Source organism: Typopeltis vanoorti, chromosome 17 (assembly GCF_054136105.1).
Source record: "Typopeltis vanoorti isolate ZY-2024b chromosome 17, IOZ_Tvanoo_1.0, whole genome shotgun sequence".
In the NCBI taxonomy this organism is placed as follows: domain Eukaryota; kingdom Metazoa; phylum Arthropoda; class Arachnida; order Uropygi; family Thelyphonidae; genus Typopeltis; species Typopeltis vanoorti.
In genome coordinates this window covers 27,763,242-27,782,909 of record NC_143565.1, presented here as the reverse complement: position 1 = coordinate 27,782,909, position 19,668 = coordinate 27,763,242, and the positions used below count along the sequence as shown (strand labels likewise).

The window sequence follows — 19,668 nt, the reverse complement described above, 5'->3', positions numbered from 1 at the left end:
ATCCAAAAGCTCACATCCATTACTTCTACACAGACTATGCATCAAATTGTTTGCCATCATAGCCCTTTTTCTTAATTCATTTTTATCATATTGAGTTAATATACTTACAAATTTCACTTTCTCACTCTTCACTCTCACTTCTTCCAACAACCCTTTCATATATAAGAAATAAATAAATAAAAATGAAAAAAAAAATAAATAAAGGTTGGATGAGCTTTGTGTGTGATGATGTGTACCTCTCACAGTTAATCTGACTCCCATGGAGATTAATGTTAATAAAAATTAATAAATAAATAAAAAAACTTATATGCAAAGTGTAGAGTATTAATGCAATGCATACTGTACAGATGGTACAGTAGATAACTAGAGAGAGAGGGAGAAAAAAAGAGAATCAATCCTGTTAATTTGTGCAAATTCTCTAAGCCTCTTACCTTTTTACCTGTAGTCACTCTAGTTTGCTTCCATCATACTTCATAGTGCTTTAAGCTTTAAGTGCTTTATTTTTGCAGAATATGAGATAAGATTATGTGCTTCAATTCTAATAAAAGCTGTTATAACAACTTCCTGAAATATGGAATGTTTGAAGTGTTTGATTTATTAGTCTAGATGGGAGTATGTATATCTTGGGATAAGATATAGATCATGATGATGAACCTTTACTGAGCATAAAACTTACTGATATATTTAAGATGTTTGAAAGTAGTCATAAGATTATATTTGGAAGAGAAACTTTTCCCTGTACTCAGTGAAAGTTACCAATTCCCCATCATCCAACAAATGCAGTGATGCAGTTTAAAAATGCATGGATCTGTCATCCCCATTCTTAGCACTTGCACAGGTTAGAAATTCTTGCTTCAATTTTTGTCCCTAGAATTATAAGAGATATCTTGTTTTGCTTTTGATTGGCCTTTATTTGCAAGTATCCCACTCATGGTATTGTGTGGAAACATTCCAAAGTTATTATTTTCAACAATAAAAATATTTTAACCAACACAATGGCAAGTGTTTTTATCCTATTGCTGTTGATCTGGTGAAAAACGTTCAAACCATTTAAGGTTATAATAACAGTTAAAATCATGACTAGCATTTCATCTCACAAAAACCAAGCAATACTAAATTAGTATGCAATATCCTACATCAACTAAGGACTTCAGGAATCTACATAATTTTTATTCATGTGTTTTCGTACATGCAAAAAATATTGATTTTAGGTGAGCGATTACAATATTTAACACTAAATATGAAGATAATTTTCTTAGAATGCAGGTAATATCAAGCAAAGTGACATGGGCGAATATCAGAATGGGGAACTGGACAATAAGACTATTGTGCTTTCCCAATAAAAGAGTCTACCGAAGAGGAAGTGGAGGAACTTTTTGAGACATTAAGGCAGTTGACACAAAGAGAAAGGTATCATTGGTCAGAGATCTAAACAGCATAGTAAGAAATGATTTCCAGACATACAAAAATATTTTGGGAAAATTTGAAGAAAAGAGTAAGGCAATTACCTGCTGGATTTCTGTTTAAGACATGTGCTAGTTATTAAGTTAATCATGTTCCACCATAAAAATGTACACAAATTCACATGGAGAGAAGCTGAAAGAAAAGTCTCATTGACTGTGTCATTGGTGATAATGATGTATCTCTACTGGTTCAGGACACAATAATATAACAGAGAATTTGAAATTGGAAGTGATTACCATTTAGTTTTGAGTAGCATAAAATTGAATTTTATATTCAAAGATGAATCTGTAAGAAAGTTTTAAAACAACTCAAAGTCGAGCAGCTTTCAGAGGTGAACTATAGACTAAAATACACAAACTTTATTCAAGAAAAAATAAGGGTTTGAAAACAAGAATCAAACATTAGAAATTCATTGTGTAAACCCTGAAGTAAATTAACTCAGCCAGAGAGACATGTGATGCAGTAGTCTGTCTGCAAGGTCAGAAAAATCAGAACTCTGTGGTGGACTTAGGAAGTTAAAGAAAAGAAAAGTCAAAGAAAACATATTGAAAATTGCTGGCAAGTATGTCAGTTTATGCTTTTAGGGAATACAAAGAAAAATGTAAGAAAGTGAATCACTGTGTAAAACTAGCCAAACAGAAGTTGTGAGAAGACTTTCACAAGAACTTAGAAAATAAATATCAGGAAGGTGGAAAAATGTTCTGGAGGCTATTGAAAAAGTTTAGAAATGGAGGAAAGAGAATATTGTAGAAATCAGATGATAAAGGTGACATGAAAGCTAGATAAAGATATTCTAAATGTCTGGAGTGATTACTTTGAAAGACTGCTAAATGAAACAAGCAGTGTCAACATGATTGTAGAAAACTTCCAACAGGAACATAGTCAGGAATACATATGCATACTTGAAGTAGAAAAAGGCATCAAAAACCTAAAATTGGAAAGGCAGTGGAGTAGATGAAATTCAACCAGAAATGTTCAAATACTGAGGTATAAAAGTTTTATAGTGACTGTATTGCATAATTCAGAAGGACTGGTCAGAGGGTTGAATTCTAGACAATTGGAGTACAGCTCTCATATTACTTATCTATAAAAAGGGAAATAAAAATGAATGTGAGAGTTACAGAGGTATTTCCCTACTGAGTGTTCCTGGCAAGATTTATACAAGTATACTTGAGAAATGGTTGAGAAGGATTATGGAAGGGAAGCTTGGTGAAGAACAAGCTGAATTTGGTCCAAATAGAGATTGTCGGGATGATATTTTCATTTTAAGACAAATAGTTGAGGAATCATGGAAATATAACAAAGATCTGTAGTCAAGAAATCTTGGGAATATAACAAGGAATTGTATTTATAGTTTTATAGAACTTGAAAAGGCATATGACTGGATGCCACTAAAACTCTTCAAAACACTACAGTTATATGGTGTAAATAGAACATTACATCAAAGTCTCTATTTAAGTTGAAAGTTATCAGTTAGAATTGAATGAGGTACAGGAAGATGGTTTAAAGTAAAATCAGGTGTGTGACAAGGGTATACATTATATCTCCACTGTAATTTATTATCTATATGAATCACATTATGAAGGAAAGTGCTTTAAATCTGATATCAAAATCGGTGATGTTAATCTTAGCTCTGAACTTTATGCAGATGATGCTATACTTCTGAATGAATCCAGTACAAGTCTGCAAGATTCCCTGACTAAATTGAATAACTATTGTAATAGGTTTGGTATTAAAATCAGCAATAAAAAGACAAATGAAAATAGTCAGAAATATTGAAAACATCAATTGTATTCTGAATGATAAACCTATAGAAGAAGTAAAACATTTCAGCTATTTAGGCATGATATTTAGTGAAGATGGTAAATTAAACATGGAAATAGACAACAGAATAAGCAAAGTTGGTATGGTAAGAAGTCAGCTGAAAAAATTTAAATGGAATAAAGAAATTAGTTAAAACACTAAATTAGCTGTATACAAGACAATATTCAAACCCATTTTAACTTATGGATCTTAGAGCTGGGGTAGAAATAAAGCACTTGATCAAAGACTGGGAACTCATATGAGTGCTCTGAGATAGATTAGTGGAGTGAACAGATGCCATCTATGGGTATCATATCAAAAATGATATGAATTAGGAAAGAACTTGCCATTGTTAGCATTCAGGTATATTAGTAGAACTAATCTCAGGTTGTATGGTCATGTAAACAGAATGGCAGAAGAAATATTAGCAAAACAAGTGTTCTTTTCAGGTTGTCAGGAAAAAGAACCAACAGAAGACTAAGATGTAGATAGATTGATATAGAAAAGTACCTTAAAAGACAGAAATATAAAATTGATAATATTGGGGTCTTGACAGATAACAGATGAATTTGGAAGGAAATTAGTGATTAGAAGTTAGTAATGGTGTAACTTTTTCATTTGGTACTATCATAATTATCCTGTACACCCCTTGAGGGTACATATTAGAAATTTGATATGATTTCCAGATTTAATTTGCTATCTTCACTGAAAATTCTGCTTAAAGATCTGAAATGTTTCACTTGTTCCTCTAGATTCTTCATTCTGAATGCAGCTAAAATTTTCTATGTTCCTGCATAATTTCACAGTTTTGATCTTTTTTGTTGCTGATTTTCACGCCATTGTTTTTACTGCAGCTACTTATTTTAGTTATGGAATCCTGCAAACTTGTAGTGGATTTTTCATACAATGATTATATGATTAAAGTTGTACTAGATGTCATTAAGAGTATAACATCTGCATAAAGTGAAAAACTGGGATCAACATATCCAATTTGATATAATTTGTAATTCCACTTTTCTTCATAATGTGATATTTGATCAATAACAGTGTGTACTTTGTCTTGCACCTGATTCATCAAATTTTCATGTACAGCGGAGCCTTGGTTGTCAAACATAATTCGTTCCTAAAGGCTGCTTGGAAATGATTTGTTTGAAAACCGAAACCATTTTTTCATAAGAATTAATGTAAAATGAATTAATCTGTTCCCATACCCCAGATGATTGCTTATTTAAACTTTTATAACAGTACTTCATGCATAAAATCTTACACAAAAAGAATAAACACAATAAATTAACTTCACTTTACCTGTATTTAGGAGAGTTGATGGTGTAAGTGGAAGATGGTGAGGAATGGGAATCCCGTTCCATAAAAACATAAGGTAATTGTCCTTCTGGATTTTTTTCCCCTCTGTTTTCTGTCTCTTGGCACCACTTGACTGTGCTTGAGCCACACTGGGCCTCTGTCTCACTAAAAACCTGTCCAATGAGATTTGTTTTTACCTGCGTTTTAAAATGTTTCTGAAACGAGACATGGCATTGTCATTGGAAAGGTTTATGATGTGGTTTGCTACAGCTTTATCAGGATGATATATTTCCACAAAACTTTGCACCTCACCCCATTTCACACACATTTCGTTGATCAAAGAACTAGGATTACCCTCTCTTCCTTCCCCTGTCTCTGAAGGCATTTCCTCCACCACCGTCTTTTGCTGCTCCTTTCTGAAGGTGTTCCAGTTCTTCTATGGTGAGCTCATCATGGTCCTCCACTCTAACTCCTGCACATCAGTAGGCAACTTCCAAGCCCATGCTTTTGCCCAGAGACACAATATTATCGACAACAGCAATATACTCAGCCTCAAAGCTCTCAAAGTCTCTGTCTGCTACACAGTCTGGGCACAATTTCCTCCAGGCAGAGTTCATGGTCCTGTAAGTCACTTGCACCCAGGCTTTTTGTCAAGGATATTTGAGCAGTGGAGGATGTTGAAGTGATTTTTCCTTAATTCTCTCGGTGTTAATTCTGTGTCAGAGGTCACTTCAAAACACTTTTGAAACAGTGCTTTGGCATAGAGTTTCTTGAAGTTCGAAATGACCTGCTGGTCCATGGGCTGGATTAGAGTTGTTGTGTTGGGGACAGGAACTCACTGTGATAAAACCAAACTTCGCCACCAACTCTCCCTCCAAGCCTGGAGGATGAGCAGGAGCATTGTCCATCACAAGAAGGCATTTTATTAGCAAATTATTTTCTTGAAGGTATTTTCTCACACTTGGGACAAAGACTTCATGGTTCTATTCAATAAAAAATTGCCTGGTTACCCAAGCTTTACTATTAGCCCTCCATATAACAGACAATTTACTTTTCATCATATTATTTTTCTTAAACATCCTCGGATTCTCAGAGTGAAGTCCCCACTTGCGTTTCCACATAGCAAAAGACAGCCTGTCCTTCATTGACTTGTGTCCTGGCAATGCTTTTTCCTCCTGAGCAATGTAGGTCCTTCTTGGCAATTTTTCCAAAATAGGCCAGTTTAATCACAGTTGAACACTTGTTTGGGGAAGAAAATCCTCAGCCTTTACAAAGTTGCTAAATTCTTGCACATATTTCTCAGCAACTTCTTGGTTCAAACTCATAGTCTCCCCAAGCCTAACCACACTGTGTGCCACTTCTCCTCTTAAATTTCTCCAACCTCCTCTACTAGTTTTGAACATATCAGTATCACCACTTGTACCAGAGTTTTTCTTTAACAGGTCATCATGTAATTGCCCCACTTTTAAATTACAGCCTCAGAAACCCTATCACCAGCTAACTGTTTTTCATTGCTGATTTATCCAAATTAGCAACAATTTTTCCACTTCTTCAGTCGTCTATGATCTTTGTTTAGTAAGAACTTTCACTCCTTTTGCATAATCAGCTCCCATGATTGCCTCTTTATTTTTGAGTATTGTACAGATAGTTGATTTTGCCATACTGAACTGCATAGAGATCTGAGACATGGACACCATTTTCGTGTTTTGATATGATTTCTTTTTTCACCTCTATCGTGGTTCTAACAACTTTTCTTTTTACTTTGTTTTGCTGCTATCACTATTATTCTTTGGCCCCATGGTGGCTTATTTAATAATAATAATATATATATATATATATATATATATATATATATATATATATATATATATATATATATATATATATATATATATATATAAAAAATCAAGAAAGGCACTTCAAATTCGAGCAGGCGTCTGCACTGAGTGGAGGCTGCGGCGTAACTGATGCTCTCCCGCTGTACATCTCAGCCCATGGAGCATGTGGTTGCCAGTTTGCCTGTTCGGGAATTGAGATTCTTTTCAGAAACCGGTGCGTTTTTTGTTCGAAAAATATGTTTGGGAACTGATTTGTTCGAGATGAGAGTCGTTAGACAACCAAGTTCCACTGTACCTCATTCTATTCTAACTATGACTTACAATTTAAAAATAGATTATGTTGCTTGATATATCTTAAAAGTTTGTCTTAAAGTAAAAATCTTATTCTGAAAAGTCTATGCCAATATTTGGCCTGAACTCAGCTTCAAACTCTCATGGGTTCCTGTGAGTTTTGCTACAGTGAGAAATGAATGAATGTTGATGAATACTTTGAGAGTTCCACTTAATCTCGAATTTGATCTTCTGAATTATGCCATGTAGCTACTTTATATCTTGATATTTTGTCAGAAATTCTCAAATATAATCTATCACAGCTGGTAGGACATTTCTTCATGTTCTACGATCATTTTGGTTAAGTTAATAAATACAATTGCAAATTGCCATCCCATCCTCATTCTTTCAGGATGCACTACAAAGTATTCAGACATTAGGTCAGTAATCCTAGTTGGTTCTCTGCATTCTTTAATGACTACATAGGTTTCCTCCCAGTTATCTTCAGTGTTACCAGAGAAAAGTGAAATATTGTTAACATTATTACAGAGTAGTGCACAGAATGTTGCAAGAGTTTTAAAAAAAATTATTGAGTGGATGGTAATGATTTTGTTATTAAGTGAAATATTGTTAACATTATTACAGAGTAGTGCACAGAATGTTGCAAGAGTTTAACAAAAAAAAATTATTGAGTGAATGTTAATGATTTTTTGAGCATGTTGTATGCTTAAATGCTTTATGGGATCTTGCACTTCCAGTTTTTTTGATTGAAGAAGACAGATCTGATTTATTAAAGATGGGCCATTGGATAGCCATTTCTTGACATGGCTATTTTCCATCCATGACCACTTTTCATGAGACTGGCGTTTTTTTTTTTTTTTTTTTTTTTTTTTTTTTTTTTTTTTTTTTTTTAATAAATATATATCCAGATGTATTATATTCTGCTTTTTCATTGTTTTATTGAAATTAATATTGTGCTTTGTATGAAAACCAAGTTCATGCAACACTGCATATTTTTGCTCAGTCCATGTGATAATTGAAGGCTTCTTTGTTTATGAAGCTGGAAAAGTTTCCGTGACATTAAGAGTTTGTAGAGAAGTATTTTCAAATCATATTTTAAGCATATTCCAAGATATTTCAAGTTCACAAATACAGGCTTCTTTTTATATTTTCCTGGACTAACTGCATTACAACTATTCTTTTCTTAGTATGTGGGTGAAGTCTTTTATGTTTATCATGTTTGGAAAGTTTCTCTGACATTGAAAGTTTGTAGAGAAACATTTAAAATGAAATTTAAGCATATTCCAAGATTCCAGCTGCTTTTCAAGATATTTTCTTGGACTAGACTGTATAACAACTTTTTCTGGAGAACAGTTGCTAGACAAAGAATGTTTATCTTCAGACTAATTGGATAAATGAAGCATGTTTCTTGTAAGTGCCTGGCAATGTCCAAATAATGCCTCAAATCTTCTCTTTGTAATAGTTGCGATCCATTACAATTATATAACTGTCAGATGCATATTATCAATCATTTCTGGTATGGAAAGAAACACGACACTTATTGAAATGAGTTATATGACATGCTGATGCTGTAGTAAAATTTTCAAGAATTATCACCATCAGGTTTCAACAACATTTAACATTATTTTCATTCATCATCATCATCAAATTCCTGCCATGTACCCTCAAGGGGTGTACAGGATATAATAGTATTACATGATAAATTTACATCATTACTAACTTTTTATCTACAATTTTCTCTAAATCAATCTGTTACCTGTCAAGACTCCAACTTCAGCAGATCTTATATTTCTATCTTCTAAGGCACTTTTTATCATATCAATCCACCTATATCTTTGTCTTCCTCTAGGTCTTTTTCATGCCAACCTGGCAGAGAATACTTGTTTTGCTAATCTTTTCTCTCCCATTCTGTTAAGGTGACCATATACCACCTGAGATTAGCTCTGCTAATGCATTCCCAGAGGCTGACAATGTCAAATTCTTTCTTAATATCCTCGTTTTTAATATGATATTGCCATTGATGCCATCTGTTCATGCCTCTAATCTTTCTCAGGACTCATATCTGCAGCTCTAGTCTTTGGTCAAGTGTTTTACTTCTAACCCAGCTCTCAGATCTATAAGTTAAAATTGGTTTGAACACTGTCTTGTACACAGCTAATTTAGTGTTTTGACTAATTTCTCTCTTATTCCATATACATTTATTCAGCTGACTTCCTACCAATAATTGTTTTGTTGATTCTATTGTCTATTTCCATATTTAATTTACCGTCTTCATTAAAAATCATGCCTAAATAGCTGAATTGTTTTACTTGTTCTATAGGTTCTCCATTCACGATGCGGTTGACATTTTCAATGTTTCTGCCTATTTTCATGGTGTTTGTTACTGCTGACCTTCATACCATATTTATTAACAGTTATTCAATTTAGTCAGGAAATCTTGCAGACTTGTAGTGGATTTATTTAGAAGTATAACATTATCCACATAAAGCAAAGAGCTGACATTAACATCTCCAATTTTAATATCATATTTAATACCATTTTCTTTCATAATGTGATCCATATAGATAATGAATAACAGAGCTGATAATGTACATCCTTGTCTGACACCAGATTTAACATTAAACCATCTTCCTGTACTTCAGTTCTAACTGCTGACTGACAACTCAAATAAAGACTAAGTATTGCTTGATATAATGCCCCATCGGCACCATATAACTGTAGCATTTTGAATAGCCTTTCTCTTGGCACATCATATGCCATTTCCAGATCTACAGAACTTAAATACACATCTTTGTTATATTCCATAATTTCTCAACTATTTGTTGTAAAGTGAAAATCTGATCCTGACAATTTCTGTTTGGCCTGAATCCAGCTTGTTCTTCACCAAGATTTTCTTCAACAATCCTTCTTAATCTAATTGCATAAGTATACTTGCGTAAATCTTACTTGGAACACTCAGTAGAGAAATTTCTCTGGAATTCCCATATTCAATTTTATTTCCCTACGAGAGCTCTACTCCATTCATCTGGAATTTGTCCCTCTGTCCAGTCCTTCTGAACTATGCAGTGCAGTCACTGTAAGACTTTTATACCTCCATACTTGAGCATTCCTGGGCTAATATCATCACCAGCTGCCTTTCCACATTTCAGCCCTTTGATGGCTTTTTCTACATCAAGTATGGATATATATTCCAGATTGAATGCCTGTCAAGTGTTTTTTTACCACGGTGCTATCACTGATTGTTTCATTTAGCAATTTTTCGAAGTAATTACTCCATGCTTCGAGAATATCTTTTTCTCCAGTTTTCGTGTCACCGTTATCATCTCTAATTTCTTTTACAGCACTCCTTCCTCCATTTCTGAGCTTCTTCAATGACCTCCAGAATATCTTGCCACTTCTTGATAGTTATTTTCTATGTTCTTACCAAAGTCTTCCCACGACTTTTGTTTAGCTAGTTTTACAAAGTGTTTAGCTTTCTTACATTTTTCTCTTTGTATTCTCTAAGAGTACAATCTGACTTATTTGCCAGGAACTTTTGATGTGCTTTCTTCTTTTCCTTCACTGCCTGTTTTAACTTCTTGTGTCCACCATAGAGTTCTGATTTTTCTCTCCTTGCAGACAACCTCACCACATGTTCTCTGGCTGAATCAGTCAATGTCTTCTTCAGGGCTTGCCACTGGATCTCCGAGGTTTGGTTCCTGTTCTCACTCTTTCATTTTTTCTTCAATAATGTATGTGTATTTTAGTCTACAGATCATATCTGAGAGCTGCTCAACTTTAAACTTTCTTACATGTTCTTCTTTACAGTATGAAATTCAATTTTATCCTGCTCAAGATTAAATGGTGATCACTTCCAATTTTAAATCCTCTGTACACTCTGGTGTCCTGCACCAAGGAGAAAACATCACTATCAACAATAACATAGTTAATTAGACTTTTCTTATTCCTTGCCTCTTCTCTCCATGTGAATTTGTGCACATTTTTATGTTGGAACATGGTGTTAGTAATAACCAGTCCATGTCCTGAGCAGAAATCCAACAGGTATTTACCATTATAATTAGCTTTGCTCTTTTCTCCAAATTTTCCCAAAATATTTTTGTATGTCTGACAATCATTTCCTACTCTGCTATTTAGATCCCCAACAAGGACCAACTTTTCATTTTTTATTGTGCCAGTTTCTTTCTCTAATTCCTTAAAAAATTCCTTCACTTCTACCTTAGTAGAACCTTCTGTGGGACCATAAGCACAAATAAGTCTCATTGTCCAGTTCTCCATTCTGATATTTACTCACATCACTCAGCTTGATACTGCCCGCTATTCAAGAAGATTAGCCTCATATTTAGTGTTGAATACTATATCTACTCCTTCTTTTCCTTGATTGTCATTGCCTGAATATAACATTTTATATTTATTTCTCAGAAAGATCTCACCAATTTTTGTGTTTTTTGTTTCAGTCACCCCTATTATGTCGATCTGGTACTTATTCAGTTCCTCAGCTACCGCCATTTCTTTGCCATTCAGGCTTCTTATGTTAATAACTGATTTTGAACTGTTATTTTCAGTTGACGTGGAAATATATCAGTATTTTGTAAATCAGCCTTTAGAAACTTTTTTTTGTATTTTCACAATATATTTTAGTGTTGTTTTTATTAGCAGCCATAAAGAGTTATCCACTGCAGAATAGTTCTTAAATAATACAAATACTGTTGAGGTATTATTAAGAGTTGGTCAGTAGGTAAATATTGTTGAATTTGGTGTTTTCTCATTTTTAAATTTCTGCCATCTCTTGTCTTTATGTCAAATAAGTTTCTTCTTTCATAAATCAGAATTTGAACCTCTGAGTCAGTTCGTTGTTAATATTTACATAGTTTGAAATAGGTATATTGTTAATTATTATATACAATATAAATGTCCTTTTGCTAGCCTTATAAATTTGAATTGAGTTTTGAAATTTCCTTTGTGTGTGAGTCTTAGGAATTTCCTTAGCATATTCTTCAATTTCCTTCATACAGTTTTAAAAAAGCTCTTGCATTACATCCATTACCTCTTGTTCCTTATATTATTTCTTCTTGCACTAAGTGTGGAGAGAAAAGTAGATTTTACAGAAAAAGATGGATGGATGGTTATATATTCAGATATTTGCATCACATTCTAGTGGAAAGAATCCATGGCAGTTTCATTGCAAATAAGGTATTTTTACTGCAGATAGAGGATCTTAACCAGGTGGTTTTCATGGGGCTTTGATAAAAGAACTTATAACTCTAACAGATGAAGTGCTTTTTTTTTTATTTATTTATTTCACTAAACATTTGTATGAATGAAGAATAAATTTCTTATTCCCTACAAATGTTTCTGTTGTAATTTATTCCGTTGTATCTCATTACTTAATGCTTTGTGAATATCATTGTTATTTTTTGTTTTACTTAGTGTGAAAAGTAGATTGAATCAGAGTCAGCGAGAAGAATTGGGATTAATAGAACAGGCATATGACAATCCTCATGAAGCATTATCACGTATAAAACGTCATTTGTTGACACAGAGAGCTTTTAAAGAAGTAAGTTTATATGTTGTATTTTGTGAATAGATGTTTTAAATTTTTGTCACAGTTTCTCACTCACACTAAAAGAAACATTATATGAAGGTAAAGATTCATGAAGTCTGAAGCTGCCGCTACTACCAGTATTTCCACTGAAACCAAAAATCATGATCTATTTTCATTATATGCTGGTCATTTTATATCATCAAGTAGCTCAGTATTAATTTTTCCTCTTATTTTTTATTATTTTAATTGACATTTTTGACACACACACACACACACACACACACACACACACACACACACACACACACACACACACACACACACACACACACACAGAGTAAATATCATTTAATTGAACCTCTGGTATTTCATAACGTCTTTTAATCCAAAGTGGATCCCATCTCTGCAGGTTGAATATGATTCTGCATGCTTTTCAAATACGAACTCCACCCCATTTAATATTAAGATTTGATCATATCAAAATTCGATATTTTACCAACTTAGAAAATTTATCTTCTTTGAATTTTCCTTTTGATTTTTTCTTCTTCTGTTGATTTTCTTTATAATTTTCAACAGCAAGCTGTCATGTGTGACACATAAGTACAAACTGAAGAGCTTTTACCTTTAATCTTAACATTTGACATTGGTCTTAAATATCAAAAAGAGAGCAACATGTATGCTTCCTGTGGGCATCCAGTGAATACAGTGGCTGCTTATAGATTCTTTCTCCTTGTTTAATTTCTGTCATCTCCATTACCATTTTCTGGTATATATTATGATAATCAACTGAATATTTCATTACTAATTTCTGAACTCCATCTCTCTTCCAAATTGGTTCTGATCTTTGTCTGATTTGATTTTATTGTATATTTCGATTTAAAAAAAAAAAAAAAGGCACTCCTCCTTAGGACATCAACTCACATCTATATCCTAAGTCTTTTTTTCTGAATCTTTTGCTGCTGCTTTTGTATTGAGCACTTGTCATGCAAATATTTCATCTAATATTTTGTTAAGCAACCATACTAGATTAACTCTGTTTACCTGTTCTTGAATATCAATAATGTCAAGTCCTTTTCTGAGATTTTAATACAGATATAAGAGTCTACACATATACAAGATCAATTCTTAATTCCAACCCAGGTATCTGACCCATATTTTGAAATCAGTTTAGACACTTATAAATCATTATCTTTCCTAGTTTAGTCATTAGGTTGATTTTCTTCCTATTCCATATAAATTTATTCAACTGGTATTTATTCTACCAGCCTTATTTGTTTTGTCATTTTCACTAAAAAGTTGTGAATAAAGCTTTCTCTTACCTTGTATGAAAGACAAGGTAAGAGAAAGCTTCATTGTTAAGCTCCTTCCAAATATTTTGATGCCATCTGTTTATTACTCTAATTTTCTTAAAACTTCCATATCTGTGGTTTCTAGTCTTTGATCAAGTGCTTTTTTTCTAATCCACCTGTCAGGTCTATGTGTTTAAATTGGTTGGAACGCTATCTTATATATAGCTAGTTTAGTGTTTTGACAGATTTCTCTCTTATTCCATACAAATTTAATCAGTTGGCTTCCTACAATATCAGCTTAGCTTATTTTGTTGTCTATTTCCATATTTAATATGCCATCTTCATTAAAAAAAAAAGACTGAAAAAAAAAGAAAGCTTTGGAATTCATGATTAGGAAGCAACTCTAAATCAATTCTGTGTGAAAAATATCAGAATTTCTTTTCTTCTCAAAGCATAGCTGAAATATTTTACTTGTTTATTACTAAAATAAAGAGCTAAAAGGCTTTAGTTTGGCAGTGCAAAATTATATAAGCAAAGTGGATATTAAATCCAGCATTATTTCAAATTTGAAAATATTTGAAATAATGCTGGATTTAATATCCACCTTATGTAATTTTACTTGTTTTAAGGGTTCTCCATTGAGCAGTTGGCTTGGTTATTTATTTTATTTTTTCTGATAATCATATATGTATATTGTCAGATTTTGAAACATATATTCCAAGTATGTTTTAATAGTTTTACAAAATATCAATACCTCTATCAAACTTATTTGTATTTAACAGAACAATTGGGTGTGTATGATGTATGGCCCAGGGAGTCCTTGACTTCCTGGATCTTCTTGACTTCCTTGACTTCCTTCTCTTAATAATATTGAATGTATTGGTTTATTTTTAATATACTTTATTAAATCTCAAGGCGAGTCATATTCTAAATTAATGCATAATAAATTAATGTAAATGTAAACAGACCGAGATGGTAAAAAAAACTGACCACTAAAATTGTGTTAAATTGTGTAACAAAAGCATATACACGGTGCATTTTATATATATATTTACATCTTGTAGGTTGGGATTGAATTCATGGACCTATATAGTCATCTAATCCCTGTGTATGATGTGGAACCTCTAGAGAAGATTACTGATGCTTATTTAGACCAGTATCTCTGGTATGAAGCCGACAAAAGAAGACTGTTTCCTCCATGGATAAAGCCTGCAGACTCAGAACCTCCACCACTTTTGGTATATAAATGGTGCCAAGGTAAAATTGAGTTTCTCTTTTTGATCAGAACTGTTGATTGCTGACAAAAGTAATTAATTTGTCAAAGTGATGGTAACTTAATTTCAGTATTGTTATTTAAGAATTTCATGAAAAACATAATTTTGATTACATGTCTGCTCTGTCACTCCTTTGTATTTTCACTTAAGCTATTAAAGAGGTTATGATCCTACCCCATAATGTACTTTAATGGCAGTTTGGATGTCCTTTATTTGACTATCACAAATCACATAGTTATTTCTTGCTACTTGATTTGTGAAAATCAAATCAAGAGTTAATGAAAAAGCGCATATTCTGCTAGCTTATCAGAAAAGCCTCACCATCTTCCAATGCTCTTGTTGATCTTTTCCTAACAGTTCTTCCAGTGTATCATAAAAATCAGCTCTACTTTAGATTAATCATAGAATAACCTCATATCCTTTTGGTCCCTTTAATGGTGTCAAATTGGATGACATCCAGGCATTCTACAATTTTTTGAAGTGTTGAACTGTTTACACTCAATTCTTTCTGAAATGAAAGTCCATTGCATTTCAGAAATCAGACCTATGTTACATGCCTTAGTTTTCTAACAAGCATGCCGTGGTTACCATCATCATAGTTTATTCATAATCACAGGTATGTCTGGAAAACATATACAGAAATATTGATATAAAAACACGTCTCTAAGTTATCCCATCCTCCTTAGTCGACTTTTCTGAATTCATTCTCTTTTAAGTCTGTTGGCTTTCTTCATGAAGGACAATATTATAGATAGTTTTGTATTGTTTATCCTAATACTGATTGAGAGTTTCCCAAATCTGTTGATGACATCAATTTTCCATATTCAGTAGCGATGTTCCATCTATGCAAACTACATAAGCATGACTTTTTAGATATGAATTTTGATATTTGTTGTGAAGAGTTTGGATCACCAGATATGAAAATTGGCTAGCTTTGTGCTTTCTTTTCACTATGTCATGACATAAGAACCAAGTTATCAAAAGTCTACTTCCTCTTTGTGGTCTTTTAATGTTTCCTTTTTACTTAAAAGACTACTTTCATTTTTTAAATTTAAGTAAACCCAATTAATGTTCCATTTTACACAGATATCTAGGCAGTTTTGGGAAGTCTGAATGTCAGTCAATTAGTATGTCATCTGCAAAGCAACTGTTGCTTGTGTGAGTTTGTCCTTCAAGATCTTCAAGAGATAATCTGTGCCTACTTCCTACAAATCATTTGAGGGTAATAATGAAGAGATGTGATTATAAAGAGTTCCCGAAGGACTCCACTGGAAATAGAAAAACTGTAAGGTGGTGTTCAAGGGTAGTACTAAGAACCAAAACTAACATATCAAAACTCCAGCTTCATTCTCCCCTAACAATGAAGCTCACTAAAACAAATCTAAACCAATTAATCTAAAATCTTTGATTTTGAAAGGATCAAATGCTTGAAAAAACGCCTGTGTACAAACAAGTTGTCATGTCTTCTGATTCCTTGAGAAAATCATTGAATATAACTCCTGCTCGCTTGCATGCATCTTTTTTGTTTGAAAAGACCAGAGTTTGATTCCTATTGCTGGTATGAGAAATGTTTCTCTGAAATAGTTAAATGAAAATTTTCATCTCTTAAACAGATAAATCATCTTGAAAACCCGCAAGCAAAATTCAGCAGTGGACATCAGAATGTTCATTAGGTACATAAGAGACTAGAGCACACAGATAGCTAAGGATATCTGAGGTTTAAGGACCTGCATTGGGATTAGAGGGGGGGGGGATTAAGCTTTGACCTGAATTTGGTGATGGTGAAAAAATATTTGAAACCTATACTTAGGATTGTAAAATATAGATATCCTGCTAGATGCCTTCCTATTTTTGGATGTCTATATTTACAATCCCAAGTCCAAGGTTCAAATTTTTCAACATCACCAAATTCAGGTCTAAGCTTAAACCCACTATCCCAATCCAGGTGCTCAATCCTGCAAAATTGAAGGGACTTTCTGGTGATTGTGCTGTTTTTTTTTTTATTTTTTTATTATTATCCCTTTCTCCCCATGTTCTTTACTACTGAGCTTTTTTTACTTTCCTATTCTCCAGATCACCGTGACCATGGACATCCAGAAAGTAGGATCTTAGTAGCATGTGTTTACTGTTTTGGCAAGATGGGTGGTTCTGAATGAACCAGCTGGGATCATTTGGTTAGTGAACTTTTCTACAAGAATCCATAGTATCACAGTGTCTCCTTAACAAGGTCAAAGACCTTGTTAAGGAGACACTGCTTATGATGCCAGTATAGCATTCAAGGATTTTATGATGCCAGTATAGCATTCAAGGATAGCCTTGCTATTTCACTTCCAAGCACAGTCATTGCTTGCCAGATAGTGGCAAGCAATGTGTCTGTGGTGGTTGGAGAGTTGTGCTGAATTTATATTTATTGAGCTCTCACCACATCCCACCCAGGTTCAGAAACTATTGGCATATCAAACAACTGACAATAAGAAACAGAAAAATGTCTGAGAAACACAATAATATACCATATGCCCTAACAAAACTGTTTTTTTTTTTTTTGTTGTTTGGGGGGGGGGGTATTCAGCCTAGTGTCTGCAACTTCCCTTGCCTTCAACTCCACATATGGGTGTCAAAAACCTATAAACACAACATTGCTATGTGTGAGCAGAACTGGTATTCTAGAATACCAGTTCTGTTTTCTTTTTTTTGGGGGGGGGGGGGAATTATATAATTATATAATTGTCTCATAAAACTGAAGAGGAATATCTAGAACATTGAGGAGTCGGATCTTCTCAGTATTCCAGATGAGATTTACTCTGAATTGAAAGATCAAGAAGTGAGGGCAGCCATAAGAAGAATCCTCAATACATAGAGATTGATAATCTTGTTCTAGCAAGGAATATTATGCTTACTTTTAATATCTCTAAACCTCCAAGATCAAAAGTAGGCTATCTTAACCAATACAAGAGTCTAATACAAGATTCTTAAACAATACAAGACTCTAATTTCCAAATTCCTTGAGGTGCTTCATGTGCTGGAAATACATTTAATGCATTTGATTGACAGGAGTGAGCACAAAACCAGAAAACACAAGTGTTTAAACTGCATTCTACCTATTCCCAGACATACAAAGATGGTATCATAAGGAGGAATCACCTTGTAGAGGAAGTATCACAACATCTAGTGGTAAACCCTCTTATTCATTTAAAATGTTTTAAAAATTTACAGATTTTACTTAAGTGACCTCTCATTAATTAGTATTAGAAACTCTCTTATTGTGAGAAGCTAAGTCAGAAAACTTTTATCTACTGAGAAATCCAAAATTATTAAAATTTCAGTTCTACAGCATCTTGGACATTTTTCTGGCCTCCGCAATTCATAGAAAGAAAAAATCCAACAATGATAAAAGCAAGACCTCACAAAATCTAAACTGGAAGCTAAGAATCTGCCAGAATTTCAGCTAGTGTTTTCTTTAGTTTGCAAAGATACCTATGTAAAACCTTTTGAAAAAGCATCTTGCAGACTCAAGCTGCAAACTGACAACTTCTGAATTGTCAGAAGTTGTCAGTTTGTAGCATGTGATATATGTTTGTAGCATGTGATACATGTAATATCCTTTGTGAACAGCTTCTAGCTGTTTCCAAAGGATATCAACAAATTCCTTCTCCCTTAACCTCCACATGCAACATTAACAATGTTATTGAGTACAGGGACTCATCATTGGAGAGCACTCAACTCCACATGACTCACATCCTCTGCTATTTAATGGTCTAAAGTTTTGCCACCTTTCGCATGGGATTGATATATATATTATATTATTTTTTAATTAGAACATCAGTACTTTTTTTTTAAATCACTATATTGAAATCATACTTTCATACAGATTTTTACGGTAGAAAGTAATCTAGAAAATTGCTGAAATAAATCTTAAAAGTTTTTTTACAAGAAAGATAATATAAAAATTCAAAAGAATAAAAGAAGCATCTGAAATCCACAAAATTATTCAAAAAAAAAAAAAAAACCTATATGGAATTTTAGCAGTGATTGAAGAACTCTTAAATTAATTGCACTGGTATTCCATGTGTGAGCTCTTAAAATGCCCTCAAACATTTCAAATGAAGATAATGTAAGTAAATATATAAATAAAAATGAGCCTTCTCTGCATTCCCATTGCTTATGATGGTGGTGGTGAGTGGAGCTAAGGTATTTTGCATATCATTATGGAGTATCCATCCCCTTACTTAGCTTAAACAGATATGGTATATGATTAAGTATTAACAAGTTACTATTATTAATATTTAATTAATTATTAATAATTATTAAGTTGTTTCAAAAGGTTTTAAATAGGTATCTTGCAAACTAAAGAACACTAGCTAAAATTCTGGCAGATTCTTAGTTTCCAGTTTAGATTTTATGAGGTCTTGCTTTTATCATTGTTGGTTTTTTTTTCTTTCTAGAAATTGTGGAGGCCAGAAAAATATCCAGGATGCTGTTGAACTGTAGCCTCTTCAGGTTAACTGATATTTTAATCACTTTGGATTTCTCAGTTAACATGTATTAACTTGTTAATACTTGCTAACTGAGAAATCCAAAATCCTCTTTGTGTCTCATGGCACATAAGGCTGAGATCCATTTCTTCTGAGAAGCTGAACTGGTGACTCAGGATAGAAGTCACCAGTTCAGCTTCTATCCAGCTGCCCAGTCTTCTTTCTTTTTCTGTAATTCTCTGCTAAGTTAATTTTGGCCTTTCTGTTTTTCCTTCTGGGATCTATGTCAAAGCCACTCTGGTAATCTCTTTGTTGTCCAGAGAGATTATTTAATTACTTTCTTTGTTGATTGTAGTCCCAGCAATCTGTATTCATTTTTTTTTTTTTTTTTAC

At 33.3% G+C, this 19,668-nt stretch overlaps 1 protein-coding gene across 1 annotated transcript in view; it reads left to right on the top strand.

Moving 5' to 3' along the window:
* Positions 1-19,668, top strand: part of Prp8 (pre-mRNA processing factor 8) — a 411,861-nt gene that overhangs the window by 189,645 nt on the left and 202,548 nt on the right. The window contains exons 17-18 of the mRNA XM_090407427.1: positions 12,126-12,252; positions 14,594-14,786. Coding sequence (XP_090263553.1) covers positions 12,126-12,252; positions 14,594-14,786 — 320 coding nt within the window. The remainder of the gene's footprint in view (positions 1-12,125; positions 12,253-14,593; positions 14,787-19,668) is intronic.